Source organism: Colias eurytheme, chromosome 29 (assembly GCF_061535395.1).
Source record: "Colias eurytheme isolate Ceu_HAF_F1 chromosome 29, ilColEury1 Martin Lab GWU primary, whole genome shotgun sequence".
NCBI lineage: Eukaryota > Metazoa > Arthropoda > Insecta > Lepidoptera > Pieridae > Colias > Colias eurytheme.
In genome coordinates this window covers 5504857-5529376 of record NC_143008.1, presented here as the reverse complement: position 1 = coordinate 5529376, position 24520 = coordinate 5504857, and the positions used below count along the sequence as shown (strand labels likewise).

Sequence of the window (24520 nt, the reverse complement as noted above, 5' to 3'; positions counted from 1 at the left end):
AGATCACGATAGAACACTTCCTTACCTGATGGACACCTTCACGTTCCGCGGGCCTGCCATACTGCCTGGCGCCCTTTTCAGCATCACCGAATTTATGCGTTTCAATGAAGCATATCAACAGTTTCTCGCATCGATCCGAAACCTGGACTCGACTTTCCTGAACGAGAAGGCATGCCCCGTCTGCTACAGCTTCGATGCAACAAGGCCAGAAGGAGATCGCCTGCTGATAAATTGGGACTAGCTCACGCCTCTATTTCGGGAGCCGCCACCGGGTGAGAGATTTTGTGAGGCTTTCCGTGATACTAGAGTTCCTCGAGAAGACGATTCGCTTCCAGAAGTGCAAGGCGGTCGCCAGTGACACCTGCTCCTGCGGGAAAAAACCCAATCAAGTGGTTTCACCTGGACATGAGTGCAAGAACAAACTCCACTGGCATCATTTTTGTACGGCGCACGTCTGCGCTTGGTTGACTAAATATATGATACCTGCGATTCCTCTCAAAGACCTCATCAAGTTTTAGAACGTAAAGATAAATTTTTCAAAATTAAGATAGGCGATTACATTAGAACTATTTCAATAGACAAATTAAAACCCGCATTTCTTATTAACAACGGCTCAGTCATACAAGACGCCTCGCCTAATAAGTCAATGGATTCAAAAACAAATAACGAGGCGCATAACAACAGTAACAATAACAATCATCAGTTCCGAACACGATACGGACGAATTCACAGAACATATAGTCTTCCCCTTACGGGAAGAATGTTAACTTCATAGAACGAAAAACTATTCGACACTACCGCCATCTCTGTGATGCCCAAGTACAACAATCGAGGCGGAAAATTTGAACCAGATCACGTGATTTATAATATACTAGCTGCTCCGCGCGGTTTCACCCCCGTGGCTCCTCTCCTGTTGGTCGTAGCGTGATGATATATAGCCTATAACCTTCCTCGATAAATGAGCTATCTAACACCGAAAGAATTTTTCAAATCGGACCAGTAGTTCCCGAGATTAGCGCGTTCAAACAAACAAACAAACAAACTCTTCAGCTTTATAATATTAGTATAGATTTGAAGACTAGAAACAATTCTGGCACTCCCAGATTACTTCAGAAAGGTCGCCGAGTACTTTTAAAATTTAGAGGCCTTTCTGGAGTAATCTGGAAGTGCCAGAATTGTTTCTAGTCCCCAATCTTTCAAGATAGAGGGGAGGAGAGTTTAATGAAACAGGTATTTTTTTAATAGTTTTATTAAATTAGCAAATCGTATGTTACTGCTTACAAATCCATTTTAAATTTTAGGAAAAATTGCTTATCAACTTAAACATATGCAAGTTTTCAAAATTTTCCTTAAAATATACTTAATGCACAGAAAACGACTGTTTTATAAATGTAGGTATTATTGTCTGCAAAACATCTGAATAATGGTACAGATTTGAACAACAGGATTGATAATTTATTAAACAATCTTTCAGAAAACTACCCTTTTTGCATGCATGCCGTTTTTGTCAAACTGTTAGCAGCAGTGTATCAAATTGTTACAATGGCAGCAAATCTGAAATAATTGTGTTAAAGTTTGTTATTAATTTATTTACATACAAGGTGTAGATGAAAATACCTGTTTATTAAAATATTCTACATTATGTTATAATGGTTTACAGCCACATCTTCAACAACAAAAAAATATTTGAGAAAAGAAGCTACATTTTCTTTTCACCGACCCCTTGTTGTTGAAATCAATAAACACACTTGTCATGAAGTCTGCATTGAGATAATATTAATAGGAGACGACACCGCCTACATCACTTATGTTCCACTCAACATACGTCATGTGACGTATGTTGAGCGGTATTTTTTAATGGTTTTAAAGTGAAACGCATCAAACATGCCTTCGTGTGTGTTACGATATTGCACAAATAATACAAATAATACGGAAAAGTGCAAAGAAATAACTTTCATCGTTAAGTAGGTAACTAAATAATAATTTTTAAAACTTAGAGCAAAAAAATGGCGCACAGATTTTGTTCGTGGTGTCTCCTCCATACGTAGTAATATTATCTCAATGGAAGTCTGTAACTATTTTCACAAAATTTGCCATAGTAACAATTAAATTACATTATTAATTCAAAAACAGAATTATTTGAAAATAACATAAAAACCAACTGCCTAACATTTAAATATAATATTATCAAGCACCAATGTGATTTTTCAAATTTAGATGTATTTTCTATGTTTATCTTGGATATCACTGACATAGGTGAAGGAAAATATCGTGAGTCGCCTGTTTTCAGAACATACACAATCCAAATGAAACTTCATACGCATAAGCAGGATATATATAGGTCTAATAAATTCTATCTTCAGCTAATTGGAAATCTCAGTTAAATTTTGCTATTACACTATTTTTAGAAAATTATAACTTTTTTAAGTACCTAAATCCTGCTTAATGAAATCCTGCATATTATGAAGTTTCATTAAAATCGGGTCGATTTGAATGAAACTTCATAATATGTCGTTTCAAACTTTCAATGTGATGAGTCATTGAAAGTTTGTAAGGACTTAAAAGTTTGTATGCCTTATGAAGAATGTAATGACAATTATTTATGTTGTAATATATCTAATTTTCTTTTTAATGCTTTGTTTGTGTGTGTTTCGGAAAATTGGCGATTTTTAAGCACACAAAATCGTTTAACAGTTATGTAAAATACACTATTAATAATAAAATCAATATTCATCCTATCATTAAAAATCTAAAATTTACTTGTTCTGACAGTTTAATAGTTGCCTTTTGTTTTAAATTCAAATAATGTGATGACGTTAAAAAGAAACTGTTGCAGATAGTAGCGCAACTTTCGACACATCTTATTAATGCTTGAGATGCATAGTTCAATCCTTTTTTGATGTCATTATATTCTTTATACGCTACGAATGTGTATACAAGCTCGCCAGTGTCCTTAGCTTTAAAAATGAAGTCACAATTTTTACATGTGCTTTTACGATTTTTCAATAAAAAACCACAAACATATGCACAAGCTTGTAATTCTTCAGAATCAGACACACTTTCTTCAAAAGAATCCTCATTTAACGAAAACATGTCTGAAACAACTGGATCTTCCGTCTTACTTTCTGTGCATATATTTGTGGCAGTGGATTTAGACAATATTTGTTTGTTATTTGTCATTGTCGTACAGTCATCTTCTGCGCAATTGCCTGACCCCAAGTGAGCAAGGTTGGACAGAATGGCCGTCTTCAACCCAGCGAATTGTCCAGTTGTTGGATTATAATTAGCACCACAGTTTCCTATTATGGTGCCAAACAAATTTTCGAGAGGGTCCTGTTGAAGACGGCGAGTTGATAGAGCTCTAATAGAATTTTATTTTAAATTATTAAAAAGCTTTTCTATTCCGTTAAGTGTCCATATCCAACCTTGCTTTGATGGGGGCTGGCTTTGACACCCTACAAATTCGCAAGTTGCAAAAAACTTTTTCATTTTTGCAAAATGTTTTAAGTGTGGTGACACATTTGTTAAATTTGTAGAATATGGTTTTCCTTTTTTTAAATGTGGTGTATCACTGTTCACGCAGTCGAACAATCTGTCCATATCGGCTATTACTTCAGCAGTTATTGTTGCTTCTGTAGGTAGCAGCCCTGAAAATTAACAGAATGTAAAATTAATATACTTATTTGTGGTACAGTGGTAACACTTTGACCTGGAGCTATCATGGTTTATGAGATACAGCCTGGTTTAGCAAAAAAATACGAAAAAAACACGTTTATTGTATGGGGACCCCCTTAATATTTATTTTTAGTAGGTATTTGTTGTTATAGCGGCAACGAAAATACATCATTTGTGAAAATTTCAGCTTTCTAGCTATCACGGCTTATGAGATAAAGCCTGGAGACAGACAGACAGACAGCGGAGGCTTAGTAATAGGGTCCCGTTTTACCCTTTGGGTACGGAACCCTAAAAATTACTTTTATCAATAATCTTCAAAATTAATATTAAATATTTTAAAACTTAGTATCTTATCAGGGCAAAACAAAATAATTTTTCTGCTTTCTTGTTAAATTTGCTCCATTGCACTGGGTTTTTAAATGGACCAGTTGTTGTGTAGTGTAGTAATGAATAATAGGCCAGCTTACGCTGGTTACAACTGACGTGCAGGCGACTGTACAATGATTTCGATACAGTTTTTAAATATGTCTACAATAAACTACATTATGTAATTAATAAAAAGTAAAGTTAAATCGTGATTTTAACTTTACTTTTGATGATTTGATGTTAAAATTGTACCTTGGGATATTCTGGCAAACATTCCAACAGCCACTGAGTGACTCAGAACTTGAGCAGCAAGATTTACTCGCATTTTTTGCTTATTGTTGGGATTTAAATGGTCCTTCCGTAGTTTTGGAGCAAACACGAAATTTCCGTTATTGTTGTCCACTTCGAAAAAATCTTCAATGTGTTTCCATTTAGCAATGGCTAGAAAATAATGAGAAATGTCTGGGTTAGTACAAATCATTATAGCTTTTAAATCTTATATATAAAAATGAATCGCAAAATTTGTTGGTAAGCGCATAACTCGAGAACGGCTGAACCGATTTCGATAATTCTTTTTTTATTATATTCCTTTAAATACGAGGATGGTAGAAAACGTAAACATGTACCACGGGCGAAGCCGGGGCGGACCTCTAGTATGGTATAAATATGGTATTGGCTAACAGTACTACATAAAGAAATGAGTAAGTAGTACTTTTTCCACTACAAACTTGGACGCCCTTCCACTAAATTTTCGATACAAATACATCAAGAGTTAGTAACAAGCTGTGAAGGGGCGCGCATTTTTGAAGATCCTCTGTACTAGATGAAACAAAGAAATTACAGCAGAATGCACTAAAAATACAAAATTACATATCTGAAAAATAAGTAAGTAAAAAAGCTTGATGACAAGTTTGAAATTTGAATGATCTCAATTAATTCTCCAGAAACCCTTTACATTAAATGAAAAAAATAGCCCAGTTCCAGTCTAACTACATGCAGCTGAATATCAGTATTAAATTATTGTAAATAGTAGCCACATATTATAGTAGTCACATGGAGGTAATGCTAATCTAGCCTCCAGAACTCAGTTCCTATGTAACAAAATATTGCTAAGATTGATTTTCAGACTTCCAGGCTGTCGGGCTGTGTTTAAGGGTGGTGAGACCTTTATGTTGAATGAAATCGGAAAAATATTTATTGTACCTACCGCTTTTATTCTTATATAATATATATATACCAGTGAACACTCTACTTCAGAATAAAAACACTCATCAGAACCATTACGAACTCATTAGAATTAAAAAAAGAAAAAGTATTAAAATGATTACCTTGTCCTTTGCAATTGTTTGATGTTATATTTGTATAACATTTTAAATTATGTTTCAAAAACATGTTTCTGAAACACTTTAGTAAATATGGTGTATCAAATAATGTGACCACTTCATTATTTTCAAAATTAAAATATGGAGTTTCTGTGGAAGCCCCCAAAATATTCAATGCTCGCCTATTGACACCACCCATGTCACATACAGTTGCTGCTATTTTTAAGTTTATTTCAAAACATTTATGTTAAACCTAAAAAAGAAAAAAATATTAGAATAAATTTTTTTACATAGATAAATATTTTTTAATTTTTGATGTAAAATACTTCAAAAAAATTATTTAATCTATTAACTTACATTTTTTATGAGTACAGCTAATCTATCTGCAGTTACATAAGCACTAGAAAGATAAAATGCAACCGATTGTTTCACTCTCTTTCTTATTCCTGAGACCATAAACACAAGGGCATGACTAGCCTCTTGTGGGGACCTTCCATGTTCACCATGGTCTTGGTACCCATCCACTTTGTCTTCTCTATTATTGTACCATAGGTGCTTTTTGATAGCCATTTCATCAAACATTAAAATATATTCATTATTTGATGGCTCTTGGCTTTCCACATGGGTTTTTAAACTTTTAAAAATCTTGTCATTTAGACCCACATTAAGCTGAAATTTTCCTAACAAATTTTTTAAAGTGCTTGGTGCTGGTAGACACCAAAGTCTTCTTAAGAGACGATAGCATGATGGTGACCTTTTATATAATCGCAGTGCTATAATTTTTTGTTCAGAAGTCCACCGTCTACCTTTATATTTTCTCTTTGTATTTTTTAACTCTCCTTGCAGAATGAGAGCAAATGCAGGAGTTAAATGAGCACTCAATTTCTGGACTGCATTATTTTCACACAGAACATTTAAAATGTTCTTACTTTTCATTTTTTTTATTGTATTTTTGAGTTCACATATTTTCTTTAAATATTTTGTGCATTTCTTGTCAGCAACAGCAATTGTCTGCAATAAAAAAACAAAATTAAACTCAGGTTTGGATGCTATTAACTTCACTAAAACTCAATATACTTTGTCCAATTTACTAAAACAACACACTACACGTACAACTTGTCCGTTTGTACACATTATTTCCTATTAGCTGTACTTTGTGTGTCTCTATGTCTTTTGTGTGTGCAATAAATAATTAAATAAATAAATAAAACATGAATAGTACACAACTTGTATTTACCTTTCCATGCTGTTTTTCTGTGCTCTTAATTGGTACCTTTGATGGGCCAGGCTGAGACATTGTTACACAGTCTTTGGAGGTGTCCAAAGGAATTTCACACACAAGGTCTTCAGGAACAGTGATAATTTTATACTGAAACAAAATATTTGAATATCAGAAAATAAATTTAGTGTTCTAATAGTCGCTACTTTTACCATGATTACCAAACCAATAACAATTTAAATGAGTTGTTATGACACATATCACTAATAAATCCTTATTAAATCAAAATCCATCAAAATTGGATGTACTGTGGCTGTCTATAGGTTTTTTGTCAAAAATTACAATTACCGGCTGAATATTTGTGATATCCATTAATTTTCGCGATGGCCCAGGAATGGGGCTTGAGGGATGGCGTGATTGTCCAGGCTGTGCAGAACAGTAATCAATTGCGTCCATAGTCGATTGATTCTGAAACATTATTATTATTATTATAAATTAATGTTAACTTTAGTGGGTTGCGTTTGACCACTATCTCGCCTAATGGTAAGCGATGATGTGGTCGCCAGTGAAGCATGCTTGCCTAGAAGTAACTTATTCAATCTTGACTTGAAGACCCCAAGTTTGTAGCTATCAGAAAACAAAGACTCTGGCAGGGAATTCCACTTCTTAGCTGTGCCCACAATAAAAGTGTTTGCAAAAAGCTTTTTACTATTATTCCAATAACTTACATAGGGTAATGTGGTAAAAGTAGTGATGTTGGTTGGAATTCTCACCTGTTCAGCGTCAGGAACGGCATGTCTGTTCAGCTTCTTTTCAGCATAATCAGTAAATGATGATATTTGAAAGTGTAAGTTACACAACATTCTGTGTTCAGAATACAACTTCCGCTGAAAGTCTACAGAAGACCATGCTCCCTCAGGGAAACAGAATTTGGCCCACAATTCACATCTGAAAATAAATGAAGACTTGTTAAATCGACTGATTTTATAATAAAACAGATTTTAAGGTTATGTTAAGATTGATTTATGTTCTCTTACCGTTGTGTATTTGTTGGTCCAGGATTAGGGAATCGGTACAATTTAATGTTGGGGTCTACACAAGGTGAGCTCCCACCAAAGAGCAAAGAGTATAATGTATAATAGGGCATAGAGAGCCCTCTTGAAGCATATGAAGGCAAACCTATTTGACTTTGACAGGCGACAATGCGCCCTCTTCACCTACCTACGCATACCTATACATAATATCAATTTTTAGTACTACTCTTCTGTTACAACAACGACGCAATTTAAATGTGAACAATTATTTCAGGCGAAATATTTTTTACTTGATATTTGAAGTCAAACTTCAAAACATGTGCCTTGAAATAAATGTTCACATATAATATTTGCGTCGTTATCGTAACAGGAGAGTGATATTGTTATAGAGAATAAAACAAAGATTATAATTTAAGAAAAAAGACTGAATCTACAATTGATTATAAAATATATAATGATTTCGAAAAAAAAATACTTTTCACTTACACTTTCAAAAAAAGAATTACCAAGGGGTCTATAAAAATGATATTTGGATGTGCTAAATATTATTCAGTCATATTTCTTAAAAAAACATTACTAAGAATAATGAAGAAAAGGACAATAAAAGAAATTAGTACACTTTATTTTTTATTTTTGTAATGTTATCGCTTATTGTAATATTGTTGCGCAGCAACCTTAATTTGATCATCGCCATTGTATATTAATTTCCCTGATAAAATTCGGTTGATTGATCTACACCAGCTATATATTATTATTTTTATTGTAATTTCTAGAAAATACTTTCTTAGTGTTTCTTTATGAACTGGACATTTAAACGGAGAATCGACCAATGTGTCTGCAACCATAACAATATTTTTTTTATATTGATTTTTGGTATGTTTTTTTTTTAAATGACTCCGTTATGTTTTGTACATCATGAAAGCACTTTTGTAGTTCTACGCTTGGGTAACATAGCCACTTTTTATTTGAATATTCTTTTAATTTTATGAAATCATTTTGGCTATTTTTATTTTCCCTGTCTAGGAGGTTTTGCTAGCTCCGTCACGCTGGAACCCGCTTTAAAAAAAACCTTACTTTTTTTCAGCCTATTTTACCTACAAACGATGCTAATAAATGTAGTATAGGTCAATTTTTTGTAGTCTTATTAGTTACTTAGAAAACATCATTGGTATAGTTCGAAGTAAAAAATATAAATAATAGCGTGTTGATTAGTTTTGGAATGGGTTCCAAATTGATTGTAGTTTATTGTAGTGGCAAGAAAATTCTTTATTTGCCAAATTAATTTTTTTACTACACAAGATATTATAATATTAAATAATTATTATTAACATATTTAAATATTTATAATACTATCTATAACTACAAGAATTATTTAAACATATTCATCAAGAAAACATGTCTGAAAATTCTATTCTTCAGGGAGTAAAATGGGGGGAAATGATTGAAGCAGCAAGTGTCAGCTGGTTTTTGATATAAATACCAGCCAGAAGGCATGAATCTACTGATTCTGTACTCAAAGATAGTAACCACTAGACTAATATTAGGCTATTATAGTAATTATAGGATACAATGATCATAATTATTATTAATGAATGGTAATATATTTACCTATTTTAGGCGAACTCAATGTAAGCCTCTTGGGTGTGTGTAGCTTACTAGCTTCATGGTTAGTGGCATTATCTATAGGTTTTTCTGATATAAGACTACCATTAACTATAGATAATGGAAATGAAGAATTTGCATTATACACTGTTACTGGCATGGTAGTACCAATACCTGTGTCTACCAACACTGGTATTGATTCTACCGGCAGCACCCTAGCCTGCCCAGCCCCATCACCAGTATCATCACCACCACCACCACCACCATCACCAGTACAAACAAAAACTCCTTCCTCTTTGTCACCACCAAATGGCACAACAAAGCCGCTTGCAGTACTCCCCAGTAAATCGGCCACTCTGTCCAGAATGTCATCCGGGGGAATGTACTCTGGAATGCCACCGCCAGTCTGTGAAAATAATAAACTGATGTACTTACTATGTACTAAATTACTTAACATTATACGTAATAAGTACCTATAATTTCAAACAAAGATGAAAAAATTTTCTATAACACTTACTTGGATGCGATTCATCCTAATTTTTGTGCTGCGTTTACGAGCAAGTTTCTTTAAATTTTCCCACTTTAAACGCAGCTGCTGGGGTGATCGACGACAAACAGAGGCAGTGGCATTAAATTTGTGTGTCAGGCTGACCCACTCCTCATTTTTCATCTTGTTGCTGGCGGCGTTTGTTGTTTTAGACAAAATTATTGGGCTGCTCTCAATTAAGCCCAGCAATAATTTTGTCTCATCCTTCGTCAGAGGTTTGCCTCGAACCTAAAATAAACAGATATTCTTACAAAAAATGCGTTCGAACATATTTGGCGTCACTACCAAGAAACAAAATTATTAATGGTACGGATGCGTAAAAGTCTTTTAAAAAATTATAAGGCTAGTCATTATACTAAAAAAGATCCGGATATAGAAATAAGCATAAGCGACCGAAATCGAAAGCAAAATTAGGGTTATTAATTAATGGTAATTGCTTGGCGCCATTAAAAACAAAACAAGGACTAGTGAAATTAAGCAATACGTGTCCTATTGATTCAGCATTACACTGTATACTTATCGCTTATGTGGATCGATTTATATGTATATCATAATTATGTAGATAAAAACGAATCAGATGTCTTTGAAATTATCAAATTAATTTCATCCAAAGGTATAAATACAAGCGTCTATCAACAAAGAGCAAATCTCATTCTTCAATTCATGAAAATTGAGAATGGTATAATAGACTGTAACTCTAATATAAGCAACACAATCACGCAAATGTTTAAAAAAGTTCCTTCATTAACCGTTAAGTCAACCTGTGTAAACTGCGAAAAAAGTAGCTCATCTACCTTACCTGTGATAGCTACACATCTTGAACCCTTGACAAATAATGGGATACAAGGACTACAGCAATCATTATTGAAATATCTAGAATCAAATGTACGACGGTGTGATACTTGTAACATTAGAAATGATCTTAGGGCGTATTCAGAAAGAAATCTTGAGCTGGTAACCCGCGCAGGAAAATATATGAACATGCGCTTATAAGCGCTGATCGGCGCCGACAAGTTTGTTGAAACTTGTTGGAACTTGTCGGCGCCGATCAGCGCTTATAAGCGCATGTTCATATACATATTTTCCTGCGCGGGTTACCAGCGCTTATAAGCGCCGACAAGCGCTTATAAGTTTCAAGCTTTCTTTCTGAATACGCCCTTAGCTTTCAACCCGGTAATCATCTATGGATTGATATTGAAGTTTTCTTCACAAGTATGGTCAATCAAAATAGTCTCAAAAGGGATCCGAATTCTGGCACTTCGTTATTACAAATCCCTGCTGAGCTAGAAGTGTTAAATAATACGTACATTTTAGTTGGTGCCATAGAGCATACATATATATCAATGAGACTGGTCATTATCGACCTTACTTACGTAGAAGCAACAATAAATGGGAACTTCATGACGGAATCTCCAGCAGCTCTAAGAAAAAAGTAGTGTCTAAAAAAGATTTAATGAAGAAAAAAACAATACATATGCTATTTTATGTAATAAAATAATCATAAATATTTATATGCAATTACAAGAGTGATATGTGATATAACTTAGTGCTACTATTTGTTATTTTTTTATAATTTCAACTAATAATAAAATCGTTTGTAGTTTTTGAACAAGTGTTATTTATTTTTTTAAATCTCGTTATTGTGACCTTCTTTATTTATTTATTTATTTATTTATTTAAGGTCAGCCAACAGTTATTACATCAGTACAAGCATACAAAAAAAAAGATTACAATAATTTCTTGCAATAATTTGAGATAAAACAACGCAAATAAAGAATTTTTTGCCACTACAATAAACTACAATCAATTTGGAACCCATTCCAAAACTAATCAACACGCTATTATTTATATTTTTTACTTCGAACGATATCAATGATGTTTTCTAAGTAACTAATAAGACTACAAAAAATTGACCTATACTACATTTATTAGCATCGTTTGTAGGTAAAATAGGCTGAAAAAAAGTAAGGTTTTTTTTAAAGCGGGTTCCAGCGTGACGGAGCAGGTTTTGCTTACACATATTACAAGTTTTAACAATATTTTTTAAACATTTTGTTAAGACCCAGCCACATACATAATTACTTTGCCCTGCATCAGCTTCCTTATTCATATCACAGCTGAACTAGACTACAAGCCCGCATATGAAAAAAATATGGGTCAAATGAACCACCACGGGACATATCTAGTACGAAAGAAGAGCAAAAAATAATAAGATTCATCACAATGCCGTCACTTGTAAGCTGTCCAACTGAGTGCAGATGAGAATTGAAAAGTACAGGTAGACTCTGTAAATTTTGGTCATATATTTTTGTACGGCATTCTTAACCATCGATAGATCCATTAAAAATAATAAGAAACCGCTCAGTGCCGTACAAAAATGTTGGTCCACCAAGTCGGAATTTTTATTTAATTTCCGAGAGTTACCGGGGGTAAATTTGGTCATTTGACCATGTACGGCATCTGTGTCATACTATTGCTATACTGCTTTTAATCCATTATTCCGCAACGCCGTACAAAAATCATGGGGACAAGAGGAAAAAATCGAGAGTTGTAATCCCCTCTCTTTCCCCACTCCAGGGGGTCATTTGACACAAAACGAAATAAATTTATTTTTAAAGTATTTTATGCATAGATAATATTTTTTCATGTGCCGTACATTTTCGTTGGTTCAAAGGGGAAAAATCTGAAAAAGAAAAAATCCATATAACGAAATGTTTGCTTTATATTTTGATAATAAAATATAAATATACATTAATATTAAGGAGCTCGAGGTGGTTAATTATCACCTTGGAAAGTCGGAGTCAAGTGGAATGGACTCCGTTAAATTGATGAACTAATAAAAATGCTATGAACGAAAAGATGTGAATTATATGCAATCAGCCCATGGATACAGGTAAAGTCACAAGCAAATGCTAGTATTATATACATATTCAAAATGTACAAGTAAAGCGCTTTCAAATGATACCAAACACGGCATATTTATCTTAACTTTATTTTTTACTCTGTATGTTTTGTCCGCTAGAGGGCGCCACATTAGATTTTGTGAAACCCCATATAGCCTTTAGCTAGCTGGTCGCTGGTTATCCAGTGAACAATTCAGACGCTTCTAATGATATGTCATTTGTCGAATTCTGATAAGTAGTTTAGAAGTTACGAGGGAATAGATGATCATACATACATGACCTGTCAAAACCATAACCCTCCTTTTGCTTTGCCGTAGTTGGGTAAAAATATGTTAATGCCGTACTGTATCAAATGGCCATAAAGCACCCTTAAAATTGTAGCTTTCGTCGCTTTCATCAGCCTAAAAGATGTGGTCTGCACAAAAATGTACGGCATCGTTTTTTCCTAATTTATCTATGTTAATACTATTTAAAACAACGAATAAAGTGTAGAAAACTATTATATTTCATTAATCTACGATGTTTAAACTTTAACAAAATTTCTGGTTTTGCATTTCTCTATAACTTTTTTTAGAACGGTTTCTTTTGAACGGCAATACTATACAACAATTGAATTTTACAATATCATGTTAAAAAAAAGTTCCCGTACAGGGTCAAACGACCTTACAGCTCTTTATATCAAGAATTCGATGAAATTAAGATGATTATTGGTATACATTTAAAAGAACAATTATTTTTTGACGGCATTGCTTTTAATAGTACTTTTGAGTGCTAGATAATGTTTTGGAACCGAAGCCGTACTTAGTCAAATGACCCCCTGGAGTGGGGAAAGAGAGGGGATTGCAACTCTCGATTTTTTTCCCCTTGTCCCCATGATTTTTGTACGGCGTTGCGGAATAATGGATTAAAAGCAGTATAGCAATAGTATGACACAGATGCCGTACATGGTCAAATGACCAAATTTACCCCCGGTAACTCTCGGAAATTAAATAAAAATTCCGACTTGGTGGACCAACATTTTTGTACGGCACTGAGCGGTTTCTTATTATTTTTAATGGATCTATCGATGGTTAAGAATGCCGTACAAAAATATATGACCAAAATTTACCGAGTCTACCTGTACTTTTCAATTCTCATCTGCACTCAGTTGGACAGCTTACAAGTGACGGCATAGTGATGAATCTTATTATTTTTTGCTCTGCTATCGTTCTAGATATGACCCCTGGTGGGTCATTTGACCCATATTTTTTCATATGCGGGCTTGTAGTCTAAACAGGTCATTATTAAATTGTATATTATCTTCATCTTTAGGAACATCAGAAGATTCATAGTTTTCTTTTTAAAAAAAATGTAAAGTCTGCAGACATTTATTGCCATCTGCTTCGCAATTTGCTTTATTAGAGTGGGGTGAGTTGAAATTGTTTAAAAGTAATGACTTAAAAGCCCCTTCAAACGCAATAGTGTTTGGAGCATTGTTTCTCACCCCATAACTTCTGATGTTCCCAAAGAAGTTTTCTACTGGGTCTTGATTGAAATTTCTTGTTAATAGTGTATCAAAACCATACCTTTGCGATAAAACTTTCCAAATTGCTTCCATGCCCTCTATAGTTTTTATTAAATTTGTCACAGACGGAATGGTCGATTCGATCAGCCGAATTTTATTCGCAACAATTTTAGTTTGGCGGTATTTAATGCTTTTTAACATTTCTTTTGCTTTTAGCCATAGTGCGTGGTGAGGTGACCGCCTTTTGATAGGTCCTTTATAGATTTTACAATTAGGTATGTTGTACGTACTTATATTTAAGCTGTCAAAAACGTTATCTCATAAAAGAGTTATCTCAATTAAATTTTTACATTCAGCAGGCAGATCACCCCTGGCTACTAAATGTTTTGTTGCAACTGCAACACTATGGCTAAATACTTGGGTTGCTGCTTTAACCCTCATTTTATTTATTTTTTCAGGGTTAATGTGCTCTTCAGTTATCTTATGCAGAAGTCTCAATTCCCCATATGACTTGTCAGCTGCATATACTTTCTGGAAATATTCCTACTTGACTACTTTTTGTTCCCCATTACTTGTGTACAACAAGTCTTTATTTAAAAGGTTATTCCTGATTCCTTTAATTAAATGGGGTGTGTCATAAAGAGGGATTATATTTTTCCCATTCACACAAAACATATCATATCTCCACTCTTTATTGAGCCGCAAATATTTTACTCTAGTCTCATTGACCAGTTCTGTGATGGCTCCAACGTTAATTGTGCTCTGGTCACAAACAGTATTGGCAATTATTAGGCTAGCATCCTGTGCATGCTGCACAACGGTTTTAATTAATCTCTTCAACTACTGCTTATTCAAACAATTTGTATAACCCATTGACCACCGAGCGGCCCGATCGGGCCGAGACACAATAGATTTTCTATTGTGTCTGTGATCCGAGGACTGACGGAATAATAATAAGCAATAGGTTGCTTGAAATGCTCTTTTAGGCCTTTGATCATGAAGACCAGGGCATGATCAACAAACTTTTCTACCTGATTGGATGCAAAGCCTTCAAAGATGTCTCTCTGAACATTATAATTCACATGTGGTGTCAACGACATCTCATCAAATATAAGACTACACAGTCTAAATGGTTTTGGCTTCTCCAAAACTGACTCCTTAATCTTCTTAAATATTATTGAGTTGATGCCGGGATGGATTTTGATGGTGCTTAGAAGTCGCTTCATCGATTTTAACGAAGGGAAAATAAAATATTTACACAAATGTGCATAAGATTTAGGGCTTTTTTTGAAAAGGGACAATGAAAGTACCTTTTCCTCGTTCGTAAAACGTCGTCCTTTAGGAGTTTTTGATGATTCTAATTGCATCCTCACAAATAATTGAGCTGGTTTGCTCATCCGTGCAAAATGCTGGAAAACTTTATATTCCGATAAAGCCTCTGCATTCCTCAATCTTGTTATAAAAGTTTGCCCTTTCTTACGCAAACGAGATACTTCAGATCGCAGAAGCTTGATCTGGGTAAATAAGCTGCCCACAGCACCTATAAAAAACAGGAGATTTTGAATATTAACTTAAATTAATATATACATAAAAGCAATGTAAAAACCTTAATTGATTCATTAGGATTTTTCCCAATTAATTACAGATACTTAAGTTGTTTTAGGGCAATTTGAACTAACAATAATAAACAAATAGATACACCCTATAGGGTGTATCTAGTAGGTAGATTTATAAATCTATCCATGCAGAGGCGAGATGTTATATATAACTAGAGGTCCGCCCCGGCTTCGCCCGTGGTACATATTTCGCAATAAAAGGTAGCCTATGTACTTTCTCGGGTATCAAAATATCTCCATACCAAATTTCATGCAAATTGGTTTAGTAGTTTAGGCGTGATTGAGTAACAGACAGACAGACAGAGTTACTTTCGCATTTATAATATAAGTATGGATTTACAAAAATAATGTACCATTAGTATTTATGTTCTATTTTTTGTTATTATGATTAACAAAATCATTGGTGACCAAAAACTGGATGATCAACTGTAATAATTATATTTGAATTTGATGACACACTAACAGAAATTATTAATCTAAAATGCAAGCAAGTACCTAAGATAGAAATAGATAGATAGCAAGCACACATTTTGATATATGTAACTCAAAGTATAAATATACTGTATTAATACTGTAGTAATATACTGTATTTATAATATAAGTAGTTATATGGTTTAAATATACTGTAATTCATTTTCATTGCTGCACCACCTATTGTTTTCACCTCTTTCTTATAATTAAAAATCCTACCCATAGGTTGCCTGGTAGAAATCGCTTAGTAGCGATAAGGCCGCCTTTTTAGCTTTATAACATATTGTCTGTTTCTTTTTTTTTTACGTGTATTTACTTGGTGCTGAATAAAGTGTATTATTTATTATTATTTATTATTATAAATTTGGGGTATCTATTGTTTTTGTTATGGTCAAATTGTTAAAAAATATAATAAAATATTAAAGTACCTTTTCTAGATGTTCTAGGTTTTCTGCTTATGCAGGTATAGTATGCTCCAACATTACGCTGTTAGACACAGCAATAGTGCAGGTATTGCCTAAAAAAATAAAAATATATTGTAAGAAATATCACGCGTGGTCAGTTTAAATATTAGTTTGAATGTAATAAGAATGTACTGCGATTCTACACAGCTACCTAATTGATGTAGGTAGTTGATAACAAAACGCAGCTAGTCAACGACTATTAGTAAAGTGAGGGTAGTTGGGTCGAACGTCGTATAAACAGCGTCCGAGCCCCTAGGCACGATTCGTACGAATGCGCCACGAGTCAAAGGAACGCGGCAATTTATAGTATTCGACAGCTAAACATGTTCGGACAGGAAACAGTGACAATTATTCATCCACAAAAATATTAAATGAAAAGTTACGTCTAACAATATACATATTACTAATAATATAGCTCTATTTGTCTCAGTGGCTAGGCCTCTAAGAATCAGCTCCATTGTAAAATGGCTGTAAAAACTCATAAAGGTCTGTCTTTAAAATATTAATGTTTCCAATCTTTAGTAACAAGACCAAATTCTTATTAAAATCAAGCTCTTTTAAAAGCTTTAGTAAGCTTAAACTAATATTTAATGACTGAGTGGCTAATCTTCTCTCTTGCATCACTAATCAGCCTTAAAAACATTAATGTTTATTTAATACTAGCGGTCCGCCCCGGCTTCGCCCGTGGTACATATTTACGTTTTCTCTACATAAAAACCATCCTCGTACTTCAAGGAATATAATAAAAAAAGAATTATCGAAATCGGTTCAGCCGTTCTCGAGTTATGCGCTTACCAACACATTTTGCGATTCATTTTTATATATAAGAAGATAATTATGTGGCAGAGACCCAGCTAACAACAGTGAGTTTGACAAGAAAAAGACAAGAAGAAGAAGTTAGAAGTGGACAGTAATTTAATTATAATATTACCTGTGTTAACTGCTTGTGATGGTAATATATCTTTTGAGGATGATGCTTGTTCCAATACTGAATTACAGCCAAATTGTTCTGTAAAGCATATATTTTTAATACCATATTACAACAACTTAGAAAAACTCTAAAAAATATAATTATGCCAAAATTGCATTAGTCTTAATACTATTATTAAATAAAATAAATAAATAAATATTATAAAGGCGAAAGTTTGTATGGATGTATGGATGTTTGTTACTCTTTCACGTAAAAACTACTGAACCGATTACAATGAAATTTAGCACACATATAGAGGGTAACTTGGATTAACACATAGGATAGGTTTTATCCCGGAAATCCCACGGGAACGGGAACTATGCGGGTTTTCCTTTGAAAATGCGGGCGCAGCCGCGGGCGGACATCTAGTGTGTTATAATTACATATATTACAGTACCAAAAATAAAAATACCTTTGTCATAGATATTTTATTACAATGATTATAAAGTTTTACTTATAGAATAGACTATAGAGTATATTTAGTTTACAAAAGTAATGTGGATAATGTTTGCTACCTGTATTAGATGTTGGCGGTAATGAAGTTTGTTGCTGCTGCATTGAGGTTGAAACTTGTGGAATTTGGGTTTCAAAACGCTCTGTGAAGAAGAATAAAAAAGGACAATATAAATAACATAAATTTCTGCTGATTGATTGATGATAAAGCCTTTTTTTATATATTTTGATAGATTGAGATAAGTTACAACTTACGTTGTATCGAGACAACAACAGCTAGTTATAATTCACCAATGTGTTTAAATAATAAGTATAAGTACATTGTCATTTCAATATTTATTGAAAAAGTATAAAACAAGATAATCCATACTAATATTATAAATGCGAAAGTAACTCTGTCTGTCTGTCTGTTACTCAATCACGCCTAAACTACTGAACCAATTCGCATGAAATTTGGTATGGAGATATTTTGATACATAAAGGACATAGGCTACCTTTTATTGCGAAATATGTACCACGGGCGAAGCCGGGGCGGACCACTAGTAATATATATATAATGATAAGACTATGAGAATGATTATCAGAAATGGCGGTTTAAAGGGGCGACTAATATCCTCAAACTGGTCTAACATTAGAATATTGTCATTCCTCTTCTTTGTCAAATGATCAGATAGCAGACCTTGGAACCAAAGCAAAAAATGAAGGTAATGGACTTACCAGATAAATGAAGCGTTGGAATTGCCAAAGCATTCAGTCTGTTATTACGATTTTTATCCTTCTCTGAAAAGTGTACATCACAAATCCTTTTATTTTTATAATGTTCATAATCAGACTCTGATTGTAATATTCCACTAACAAGAGCCACCCAAGCCATAAACCTTTCAGGATATTTAACACAATCTGGAAAACGATGCATAGCCTGGCCTGAAATAGTAAAATAATCAATATATTATCTAATTTCTTTTAACAGAAAATGTAGAGAAATTCTTAATTTGATACCTAAACAATTAATCTAATCTTGGGTTTATTGTAAAACTTAAGAGTAAGTCTGTTTTTTCATTTCTGTAATACTAAGAAAATACATCCATGTCCATAGGGGCGGTGATTACCACTTACTATCAGGTGGACCAGAAGCTACATAAAGTGAAGTCCCGTGTCCCCGTAGTGGGGTAAGGGGCAAATGTATTACGATACATCTGTTTCACTGATCGATTTTCTTTTAGGGACAAGTAGGTGATCAGCCTTCTGTATCCTACCAGACCGAGACATATTTTTTTTTCTTCGTCTCCACCGGGAATCGAACCCAGGACCCCTCGGTTTTACGCTCACGCGTCAACCACTGTACCAAGGAGGCGGTCTACATAAGTCACCATTATTTCTATGAAAAAAAAAAATCTACTTTAAAGATAGAGGGGTATCCTTGGGGTTTTAATATAACTAATAATTATAAGTTTTTACTCTCCAAAATATAGATGGCGTCGCTTTCTTTAATGAATGTCAGTTTGTTCTAGGTGTCCCCCCCTGCCAAAGAGTATAATGTATAATAGGGCATAGAGAGTCCTCTTGAAGCGTATGAAGGCAAACCTATTTGACTTTGACAGGCGACAATGGGCCCTCTGGATTTTGGGGTTAAAACTAATTCTATATACCTACATACATATACATAATATGTATATACAGTATTATCTATGTAATATATTTATATTTTTTTAGCACTTCTCTTCTGTGACAAACGACGCAATTTAATTTGAACAATCATTTCAGGCAATTTATTTTTTACTTGATAGTTGAAATCAAACTTCAAAATAATATGTGCCTGGAATAAATGCTCACATATATTTGCGTCGATATTGAAATAGGAGAGCGATTTTGTTTCAGAGAATACAACTGATTTATCATTTATTTTCAACATTTATAAACCATCAAATCAAAATATTTTATCCTTGTTTCCTCTGGTAGCTACCACAATCGAGAGTTTCGTACATGAAATTATTGGGCATCTCATCAAAATAAAGCTACTCACGAAAAATTAGCTTGATAGTAATCACTTGCAAAAATGGACGATGTATCCCGGACTAATAGTAGCCGCCATTTTGTGACAGCAATTGTGATGTTTACAAACAAAATATTTTCAGTTAGTCAATGTTACCAATTAATAAATCATATTTAACACTTTTCATGTAAATGAATAAACGTACTGGGTGCGCACGGTATAGGAGGAATAGGCAGCAAATTATTAAGACTGGCGTCGATCAGAACGAGCCCGTTTTAAATAAAAGTACGAAACCTGATTATATGCGTCCTATCGGCGATTATGATGATTTTGATGAAAGTTATGTCCAAAATTACAAGATAAATTCTTCTCCTACTGAGGTGTCGCAAAATACAAAATTTTATTGTACTCGTTCTGGAAGAGTAGTGCGTCCTCCAGACAGATTTCTTTATTAACTATATAATTAATGTTTTTAGTTTAATATATTTAAAGTGAGAATATAAAAAAAAGAAACAAAAAAAAAAATAGTATCGGATGATGTAGTATAGGAATATGTGTATATCGAATGTTCTACTATTGTTTGGCTTTTGTGTTAAATCTAGAGTATTTATAGGTTAAGTGCGAGTAATGTGTTAAACTTATGATTGTTTATAATTACCTAATGTCTATAGAATATCATACATGATGTTATGTTTTGCACTAATGGATAGATATAGATTATTGCAAACTAATTGATTGTTTAGCTAAACTTACTGTAATGAATGTACTCTATTGCTTAAGTGTATATATATAAGGTTCATTGTAAAATTAGTATTGTTCGTCAGCAAATTATTTGATTATCCTTATGTTATATCTTATTGAAAGGGGAAGATGTTGTATGTAAGTAATATTAATTATAACATCATTATCCTCAAAATAGTTTTTGAAACATATACATTAATTGATTTCAGTTCAAACTGCTTTTAAAATGCCAGAAGCTACAGTTTTGGTTCAGAATTATAAGAGATCAAAAAGCTGCAATGAAGCAAAAGGTAAAATGTTAATATTTTATAAATAGTTGCATCCTGCAGTTTTATCCATGTAAATAAAGTTGTGTCAGTGGGTTCCATTAAAATCGGTGAAGCTGCTCCAGAAATTAGCCGGAACAAACAGGCAGACTTACAAGCCAAAATTGTATAAAATTACCATTTTGGTATATCTACCGTGCATATATCCATATTGGTCTAAGATCCGAACATAAGGCGAAATTCAACGGCGTGATAATAGAATGAGACCAATTTTATAATTAATTTAGTCTATTAAAAAATGTATTAAAAATGGGTTGACTGGGAAAATCCTGGACAGGACATTTTTAATGAATTTAAAAAAAAAACATTTCTTTTTAATTAATTGCAGTATCAAGATAATAAAAAAAATATAATAGACTTAAAGTATGAAACCTACAGAATGTGCAGTCATAGTTTTCTAATATTTACCGGGACAAACGGCTAGGTTGGCAGGTATAAACAGGTATGTCGGTACCAGTTACTTTCACTTGATAGGATGATGAAAAAAAAAATTATGTCAGCACTGTTTTATTACAAAATTGTTTTATTATCTCGAAACTGCAATTAATAATAAAATAAAAAAAAATAAAAAAAAATTAATTCATTAAAAATGTCCTGTCCAGGATTTTCCCAGTCAACCCATTTTTAATACATTTTTTAATAGACTAAATCTTCTTATATATAAAAATGAATCGCAAAATGTGTTGGTAAGCGCATAACTCGAGAACGGCTGAACCGATTTCGATAATTCTTATTTTATTATATTCCTTGAAGTACGAGGATGGTTTTTATGTAGAGAAAACGTAAATATGTACCACGGGCGAAGCCGGGGCGGACCGCTAGTTAATTATAAAATTGGTCTCATTCTATTATCACGCCGTTGAATTTCGCCTTATGTTCGGATCTTAGACCATATGCATTTAGTAAATAGTGGTAAAAACAGACACTCCAATTTTATTTTTGGTATATAGATTTTCACCATAAGCTTTCCTCCTTTTTTTATAAAAAAATGATTAGATTCTTATCCCTTTTCATATATTACCCGGCATTTGACTGTAAGGGAAAAACGCTTGCGAAAAATATTACAAAATACAAAGGTTACAGTAAAAAAATTGGCATCTTCATCTTTGAATCTTGATAAAATTGATTCGGATGTACAAGTCAATTGTAATGAATGCATTAGCAAATCAAAAGAAGAGACCACGTGGCAAGCGTTGGTGCTTAAAAAATAAAATAACATCATTGGCAATCTATAATAGATCTCCAAAAGCATATAGGTACATGCAAAAAGTTCTCCCTCTACCAAGTGAAAGAACTTTGCAGAGAATGTTGAAAGAACTTCATATACAACCAGGGATATATGATAATATTTTAAATAACCTTACACATAAAACTACACAATTAGAAGATCAAGATAAATATTGTGCAATTTTGTTTGACGAAATTGCGCTAAAAAAGCGTTTAATTTATAACTAATTTGAAGATAAGGTGGAAGGTTTTGTTGACCATGGCCCTGGAGAGGGCATGGAAAGAACCAATCAGTTGGCAGACGATACCCTTGTATTCATGATCCAGGGCCTAAGATTCAAATTCAAACAGCCAATTGGCCATTATTTCGTAGAAGGTACGATATCCTCCCAAAAGTTAGCCAGCATTATAAAAACAGTTAAGTGACAGTTGTATGCGACCAAGGCCCTACAAATGTAGGAGCCATCAATCTTAGATTACAAAATAAAAGGCAGATGGAGCATGACAATCATCCATCGCCCTTTTCATAGAAAATACGAAATCAAAAACGAATACGAACCTCCGCCAGTGCTATAGCGATTCTAGTGTCATGCAATACGTCAAAAGGGGTTTGCGATTTTAGTAAAAAAATTCTTTTGATATTAAAACGCTGTAAAATTTGTTCCCGAAAACAAACAAAAAGATAAAACATCGTTTTACAGGTTTTCTGTAGATTATTTAACCAGTCAATTTTTCTATTCATTTCAATTTTTCTATATTTAACCAGTCTTTATGCTTCTTTTCATTAAACTTTAGTTTATCACTCGCATTTCAGTTTCACGAACATCGATTGCTTTTTTCTTTAAATCCATTTCTTTCTCTTTTATTTTTAAATATTTAGTCATTTTTTCATCGCTAGCCTTCTGGTTTTCTTGAATTTTTTCTAAAATTTCCATACTTTGAATGTGTTGCTGGTTTCTTGCAGTTTTTTAACGTCTGCAACCGGAGTTGTTTTGAGTTTTGGAAAGTCATCAACTGGTGGTAGATTCTTTTCGTTGGATGTAGCATCTACTTTTAATTTTTTACTCTTACTAATGTTCTTTGATCCGGTTATATCATGCTTTCTTTTTTTTTCACCTTTTTGTTTTCAAGTGGGGAAATCTTTTTAGGACTTATGATTTCCAGGTCCCAGAAAGCAATCATGTAATCTGAGAAAGCAACTTTAAGCGTCTTGGGTCACCCACCCGTTACGCTAAATGTGGACTTCAACTTCAATGACATCGAAGAGGTTTTTGAAGTCTACGACTATCTTACGCCTGATGATGCCAGGAGAGTACTTCAAATACGGGAAGAGAGGGGATTTTCAATCGAGGAGTTCAAGGCAGCATTTCTACAGTCTTTTCGGAGACAACCAGTTATACCAGCTGATGTTGAAATGGCTACTGAAGACGAATTACCCGTTTATCCCAGAGCAAACCCCTTCCTAGTTAGTGACGTAGAGCGAAAAGGCCTAACTGGGTTATTCGTCGGAGTTAATGGCCGTAAACCATTCCTCAACCCTTGGGACGATGTCAAGGCTTGGGACGTCCGGATGAAGAAGCAGGATGACCCACCTCTATCTGACATTTCGGCCTTAACCTTAGACGAGGCCGTGCCAATACAGGCCGGTGATCGAGATAGTGCCACCGTCGCACAGAGGAGTATTTCTAAGTAAAAAGTCGATCAAAAGTCGACCACTCGAATTTTGTTACATTGCGTTACATCTTATCTATCTTTAAAGCCCAATAGCTATTACGTCACTAAACGGAAACTTTGGTAACGCCCCACCCCTCCATCAACTGTAGCAGCAGTCGGAACCCAGTCATTGCGTGAATCACATCTTTGTTCTTGGCGCTACACAGTTAAAACGTAATCTTTGAATTGCATAAAGTTTGTGTTTGGTGTAATTTAGTGATAATCATTATGGATGTTGAAGAAGAAGGTATGTTGGTACTTCATTAAAAATGTTTATTTTGGTCATTACAATTGATAAAATAACATTCCACATCATAAACTTTCTGCATTAAAAAATGCATTTTTTTTTGTAAAAAATTTAATTAAAGATGTTT

The 24520-nt window shown here is 33.7% G+C and overlaps 3 protein-coding genes across 7 annotated transcripts; all 3 read right to left on the bottom strand.

Moving 5' to 3' along the window:
* Positions 1-2744: 2744 nt before the first annotated feature.
* On the bottom strand, positions 2745-16339 carry LOC149896277 (uncharacterized). 5 transcript variants are annotated; one of them, XM_090117787.1, is made up of 8 exons: positions 7620-8644; positions 7356-7530; positions 6931-7050; positions 6601-6732; positions 5721-6374; positions 5370-5616; positions 4294-4482; positions 2745-3647 (listed from the first exon to the last, which is right to left on the bottom strand). In XM_090117787.1, exons 1-6 carry the CDS (start codon positions 7727-7729, stop codon positions 5611-5613), a joined length of 1197 nt encoding a protein of 398 aa, XP_089973913.1. In that variant the 5' UTR covers positions 7730-8644; the 3' UTR covers positions 2745-3647; positions 4294-4482; positions 5370-5610. The 5 variants fall into 5 exon arrangements, with proteins under 5 accessions (XP_089973913.1, XP_089973910.1, XP_089973915.1 ...); XM_090117784.1 differs by lacking the exons at positions 2745-3647; positions 4294-4482; positions 5370-5616 and having other exon boundaries at positions 5677-6374; positions 7620-7813; positions 8234-8644; XM_090117789.1 differs by lacking the exons at positions 2745-3647; positions 4294-4482; positions 5370-5616; positions 7620-8644 and adding an exon at positions 15483-16339 and having other exon boundaries at positions 5677-6374.
* LOC149896278 (uncharacterized) lies at positions 8759-10668 on the bottom strand. The gene is made up of 2 exons (XM_090117790.1): positions 9736-10668; positions 8759-9624 (listed from the first exon to the last, which is right to left on the bottom strand). Exons 1-2 carry the CDS (start codon positions 9886-9888, stop codon positions 9202-9204), a joined length of 576 nt encoding a protein of 191 aa, XP_089973916.1. The 5' UTR covers positions 9889-10668; the 3' UTR covers positions 8759-9201.
* LOC149896276 (uncharacterized) lies at positions 15586-19726 on the bottom strand. The gene is made up of 5 exons (XM_090117791.1): positions 18864-19726; positions 18209-18289; positions 17655-17732; positions 16688-16776; positions 15586-15712 (listed from the first exon to the last, which is right to left on the bottom strand). Exons 1-4 carry the CDS (start codon positions 19060-19062, stop codon positions 16715-16717), a joined length of 420 nt encoding a protein of 139 aa, XP_089973917.1. The 5' UTR covers positions 19063-19726; the 3' UTR covers positions 15586-15712; positions 16688-16714.
* Between the last annotated feature and the right edge of the window lie 4794 nt (positions 19727-24520).